Source organism: Ursus maritimus, unplaced genomic scaffold, assembly GCF_017311325.1.
Source record: "Ursus maritimus isolate PB19 unplaced genomic scaffold, ASM1731132v1 scaffold_3, whole genome shotgun sequence".
Classification (NCBI taxonomy): Eukaryota; Metazoa; Chordata; class Mammalia; order Carnivora; family Ursidae; genus Ursus; species Ursus maritimus.
The window spans coordinates 93,932,960-93,938,691 of NW_024425563.1; the positions used below are offsets into that span (position 1 = coordinate 93,932,960).

At 65.8% G+C, this 5,732-nt stretch overlaps 1 protein-coding gene and 1 long non-coding RNA gene across 2 annotated transcripts in view; both read left to right on the forward strand.

Annotated features, from left to right (window-relative positions):
- Positions 1-1,208, forward strand: part of LOC121105767 — a 2,192-nt gene extending 984 nt beyond the window's left edge. The window contains exons 2-3 of the long non-coding RNA XR_005838415.1: positions 402-444; positions 1,120-1,208. This is a non-coding gene — a long non-coding RNA (uncharacterized LOC121105767). The remainder of the gene's footprint in view (positions 1-401; positions 445-1,119) is intronic.
- Positions 1,209-1,611: 403 nt separating this feature from the next.
- Positions 1,612-5,732, forward strand: part of AEBP1 (AE binding protein 1) — a 12,983-nt gene continuing 8,862 nt past the window's right edge. Inside the window, 6 exon segments of the mRNA XM_040644445.1 lie at positions 1,612-1,879; positions 3,514-3,822; positions 4,350-4,412; positions 4,538-4,609; positions 4,756-4,890; positions 4,970-5,047. Of these exon segments, the coding sequence (XP_040500379.1) occupies positions 1,627-1,879; positions 3,514-3,822; positions 4,350-4,412; positions 4,538-4,609; positions 4,756-4,890; positions 4,970-5,047 (910 nt within the window). The 5' untranslated portion in view covers positions 1,612-1,626.

The following is a 5,732-nucleotide window of genomic DNA, read 5'->3' on the forward strand; positions in this document are numbered from 1 at the left end:
CCCCCCCCCCCCCCCGTCCATGCGGTGGCTGCAGCTACCGTGAACAGTCTTTAAGAACCAGGTTCTGGTAAGAGGAACGAGAGACATGGCCGTCCATGCTGGGATCTGAGCTGGTGGGAAAGCCGTGTGTCCACAGAGGTGAGGCAGGGTTCACTGCAGGAAACAGAAGAAACCCTAGGGGAGGGGACTGGCCCCAGACAGTAGCACCTCCTGCCTCAGTGTCTAGTGACTGTCCCCGTGGCACACCCCAGCACACAGCTTTGGTGGGTTAAAGGCACACAAGGTCTCTCCCCAGCTGGGTCCTCGGAGGCAGCGTCTGGTCTACTTTGCCTCTGTGGCTCCTGTACCTTCCATGTGGATCTGGGCGCACAGGCACTACCCGTAAATCTTCCCTTGACCAGGTCTGGCTTGACCTGAGGCTGTACCATTTGCTGGAGAGGCCAGGTAAGCGGGCTGCGGGGATCCAGGTGTACGAGTGGGCAGGAAACCCCTCACCCTGTATGGAAATCATTGCGTGAGTGCGGAGTCCCATTCCTGTGAAATTATACACAAATTTAATACAACTGGAAAGGAATCTCCTCTCTCTGCCCCCTTCCAAACTTGCCCTTGTTTGCCAGGACCTGGGGGGAGGGGGACATTACTTAGAGACTCCCAGCCCCAGCAGAGCAGCTGGCCTGCCCTGAGGGCAGGTTTGCACCTGCCTGCCACTGGAGAGTGAGTTCCCGAAGAGCTGTCCCTCACCGGGAACCAGCACAGGGCTCACGGACCGGGGAAACTAGCTGGGCGTCTGAAGGAAAGCTGGTGACAGTTCCAGAGTTGCCAGCCCAAGCCTCCAGAGAGAGGGAAGGATGGGTTGGCCAAGAGCCCTCACCGCCAGACCAGAGCCCTGAAATGGGGGGTCTCAGAGACCAGAGGCGGAAGGAAGCCCAGACCCTGGGCTCTGCCGTCAGGGCTCCCGATCCCCTCCGTTGGTCTTGGTGGCATCTCGCCTCCCGGTCCCAGCCTACTAGAGCGCGGTGCTGCAGACCCAGCGTCGGGGGGTGGGGGGCGCCATTGGACCCCTGGGACCTGCGTCCTCAAGACCCCCGTCCCCTCCGACTCTCCCTCCCCCTCCCCCAGGTCCTCCGTCCTAGGCGCAGGCCTCCGGCCCGGGACGCCGGCCCCAGATACCGCTCCGGAAAGTGCCAAGCGCGCGGCGCCGGGACAGATCGCCGCACCCCCCGCCCCCGCAGCCCCTCCGTCCACGCCCGGCTCCTCCTCCTCCTCCTCCTTCCCCAGGGGTGGGGGGAGCCGGCTCCGGAAGCCCCGGCGCCCCCGCCCCGGCCGCCACTGGAGCTTTGGAGAGGCGGTCCGCGCGGGAGCGCGCCACGCGGGGCCGGAGCTTCCAGCCGCCACCAGCGCCGCAGAGGCCCCCGGCCACCCCTGAGCCCCCCACTCTCTCCTGAGCCACGCCCGGCCCGGAACCCTCTCGCCCTACCCCGGATCCTCCCTCCCGCTCCTGCCCGGAGCCCTCCGTCTACCCCGGAGCCCCCGCCCACGCGAGACCCCTCTGCCGCCCCTCCCCAGAGTCTCCCGCCCCTCGTCCCCGGGGCCCCCCGCGCCCCTGCCCCCCACGCAAGCCCGGCCATGGCGGCCGTGCGCGGGGCGCCCCTGCTTGGCTGCCTCCTGGCGCTGCTGGCGCTGTGCCCCGGGGGGCGCCCGCAGACGGTGCTGACCGACGACGAGATCGAGGAGTTCCTCGAGGGTTTCCTGTCGGAGCTGGAGCCCGAGACCCGGGAGGACGACCTGGAGGCGCCGCCGCCCCCCGAGCCCACCCTGCGCGCCCGCAAAGCCCAGACGGGGGGCAAGCCTGGGGCGCGCCCGGGGGTGGCCAAAGAGGGTAAGATCCCCAGGGGCGCCGTGCCTGGGGGGTGGCCCACCGTGCAATGGGGGACCTCGGGGTGCCCCGCATCTCAGGTGACAATGGCAGGCCCTGGCAGGGGTTTGGCCGCTGTCCAGTCTGCTCTGTGAGGCACAAGAGAGCCCAGATGTCTGGCAGGACCCTGCGCCAGACAGAGGTCAGTGCTGGCTCGTAGCCCTCGGCATGGACGCACATTCAGCAGGTCTGCGGCCGGAGGTTTGGGCCCTCCGGTCCCTCACCCCCAGCCCCCCTCTGCCCCCCAGAAGGATGAGCATTGAGCCACGTGGAGACTTTGCTGCCCCCTCCCCAAGTCTGTCCTGTGAGCTGCCCTCATGTCTTCATGGGGCCTGTGTGTGGCACACCCTGTGTGGCTGTGCCCACGCCACCCCCAGAGTCCCAGCTTCAGACCTTCCTTGGGAAGGTCTCCAGCACCCTCCTGCCCGGCCTCCTGTTCCAAGAGCGCAGAGGCAGGTGAGGGGGCTGCCAGGAGCAGTGGGCAGCACAGTCTCCGTGGCACGGGGCTTCACTGTGGGGGTGCATCACAGGGCACGCGGCCCAGGGCTTCTTACATAATCAGTTGTCAGTAAACCTCAGCTGTGTGTGGTGACTTTCTGCAGGGGGGCAAGGGTCCTGTTGATCTCTCTCTCCCAGGAGACTCCAAAGCACCATTCATCATTCCTGAGGTCAGCGGCCCCTCCCCTGCGTCCTCTTCTAGATCATTCCTGGCTCCTTCCCCACCCCTTGGGGGGCGGGTCCTAGGACCCAACATGGCCTCCCCCCCCACCTCTACTCCCCATTCCAGGCTTACTGTCCTGGCCTCCTGGATGCCGCTGTGGCAGCCCTGTTTCTCCTGGCTGTGTGCATTCTGTAAATTTTTCTGTGTTTAGGCCTCCGGCCACCACCCCCATCACATTCTCCATTGCACTTGTTCAGGGGCCTGGGGGACTCCCACAGACTGCCCCGTGCCCTGCTCCTGCTTCCTCCCCCAGACTCTGAGAGGGCTGAGCAGCTGGGTGCCTGGGGGGAGAGCCCCCCAATCCTCTGTGTGGCCCCAGGACCCCCTCTTGGTTAGAGCTGCCAACCCACCCCAGACCCCTTACTTTTTGAAACAGGCATGAGTGACCCTTTTCTTTGAAGCTTTTCTTGCCCCTGCAAGGAGGTCCCAGGCCCAGGCCCTTGACTTTGTGTGGCAGTTGGCAGGGATGAGACCTCCTTCCCCTTTACACCGGGCACTCCCCCGGCCTGGATGGCTCAGTCACCTCTCTGCCTGTTCCGTGCCCGGCACAGGATAACGCTCCCTGATCAGCTGAGTGGACACGTGGGGAAGAAGGGGATGCTGAGGGGCCTCTGTTGAGTTTTGGCAGGTGGGAGGGTGAGGGCCTGCTCCCTGGGCCAAGCTGTGGTGTTGGCGGCAGAGAGCTGCAGACAGAAAGCCTGGGTTCTGATCCCAGCTCTGCCACGAGGGCAAGTGACTTAACCTCTCGGTTTCCCAATCCAAGAAACACAGGACCCGCAGGAGCCGCTGTGCCTGGGGTTGTGGGCACCTTGGGGCGGCCACATGAGGTATGGAGCGAAGTCTCCGTTGATTTGACTTACACCTGCATTTGTGACAGCACCTGTGGAAAAGGCCAAGGACAAAGGGAAGAAAGGGAAGAAGGACAAAGGCCTCAAGGCGACCAAGCAACCCCTGGAGGGGTCCCTTAAGCCACCCAAGAAACCCAAGGAGAAGCCTCCTAAGGCCACCAAGAAGCCCAAGGAGAAACCACCCAAGGCCACCAAGAAGCCCAAGGAGAAACCACCCAAGGCCACCAAGAAGCCCTCGGCTGGGAAGAGGCCCCCCACCCCGACCCCCTCAGAAACCCTGTGGTGGCCACGGCCCCTGCCTCCCGGCCCTGGCCCCGAGGAGCTGCCGCAGGAGGGAGGTGTGTGCCGGCAATCCTGGGGCTGTGGGGCTCTGAGCTGCTAGGCTACTGGGAGGGAGAGGGGGTCCCTAGGCCTCTGCCTCCTGCAGTTAGATCCCGAGGGCCTCAGAGAGGGTGGGCTCGGGAAGCTCGCTGTTGTCAGGTGCATAGCCATTGGTTGGAGCTCCCTCGGGGTGGCTGCCTCCTCTGGGTAGGGGCCACCTGGCAGCCTTGTGAATGGCGTTTGCTCTCCAGTGTCCTTGATCTGTCCCCCGGGCCCCACGCAGATCCCTCCTCCCGTGTGTTGTTGAGCCCTGAGCCATTGGGGAGCCCTCCTGCTGGGGCCTGGGCTCCCCAGAAAGCCCTCCAGCTCTCTGGCCCCAGGAGATGCCAGCAGGGTGCTGAAGGCCAGAGCGGTCCCAGCCTCTTGGGAGTGAGCTCAGGCTTCGGGAGCTGTCATCAGGGCCTAGGTCTTGTGGGGGGCTCCCTATACAACCAGTGGTCAGGGCGGGCTTCCCGTCCACCGGCTTGTGGGCTTTGCATTGCAGGCGGGGCCCTCCCAAGTCCTTGGCTGGGTCCAGGAGGAGAAACTGACCCGGAGCGCCAGTCTGGTGAGTGGCCGATATCCACCTGCCCTTGGGGACTCGCTGCCTCGGCTGGCTGGCTTTCTAGCGTGGGCCTGGGGAGGGGCATCTGTGAGTGTCCTCGACAAGGCAGCCCTGAGCATTTCCCCCAGAGCCGGAGGAGGAGGCCGAGCCGCCCACGCTGGACTACAACGACCAGATAGAGAGGGAGGACTACGAGGACTGTGAGTAGGAGCCCACTGCCCCTGTCTGGATCCGGACCCCTGGCCCCAGGGCCCGCCGATGGTGGGTCCACCCCGAGGCCCTGCCCTCCCCACCCCACCGCCCTCCAGGGGGCCTTGCCTTGGCTCAGAGCCCGCCCTCCCTTCAGTTGAGTACATCAGGCGCCAGAAGCAGCACCGGACGCCCCCCAGCAGGAGGAGGCCCGAGCGGGTCTGGCCGCAGCGCCCGGAGGAGAAGGCCGAGCTGCCTGGACCTGTGCCAGAGGCCCCCAAGGAGAGGATCGGTAGGATGGGGACAGCTGGGGGAGGGAGGGGTGCCCGGCATGGGGGCTCTGGGCCCACCCCTGCCTCCCGCCTCCACAGAGCCGCCTCTGAAGCCGCTGCCACCGCCCCTGCCTCCTGACTACGGGGATGGCTACGTGATCCCCCACTATGATGACAGTGAGTGCCCGGGACCCCGACTGGCCACCCCCTTGCTTCCGGGGCTTTGGTGGGAGTTGCCTTGGCGCAGGCCCTCCCGTGCCCCTCCGTGCCCACATGGGCTCACAGCCCTCTCGTCTCTCTTCCCTCGGGCCAGTCCCTCCCGAACCCTAGTGGGCTTCACTCTCCGTCCCCTGCTCCCATTCTGCCTGGCGTCATGGCACAGGACTCCAGCTCCTTCTGGGCAGCCACTGTCCTCTCCCTCTTGCGCCTGTGTCCCCGTGGGCCTGAGCCGGGCCCTGCCCTTTCCCTGCCCCCAGGTCCCCACCAATCCCTCCCACTGACCTTTCGCCCCAGCTCAGCCCTCACTCAAGACCACCCCCTCCCTCCGGGCCACAGGTGTCAGGTGTCACGCAAGGTGTGTCCTGTGTGTGCCCCACTCCCTGCCCAGACTTCATGGCCCACCTTTCCCCAAGCTGGTGACTTCCCAGGCTCTGTTCATCCTACCTGTGCCTAGGGGGCCTCCCCCAGGAGACCCTCCCTCCTCATCCCTGCCTCCCTGGATTCTTCATGGGCAGGCCCTGATCCCACTTCCTCCTCATGCTCTCCCCCCTTCCCAGTCCTGCCGGCCGGGCCCCTGTGGATGTAGGAGCTCTGGCTCGCAGAGGGGCCCTGGGGACAGCATCTGGGCCACCTCAGCAGGGCT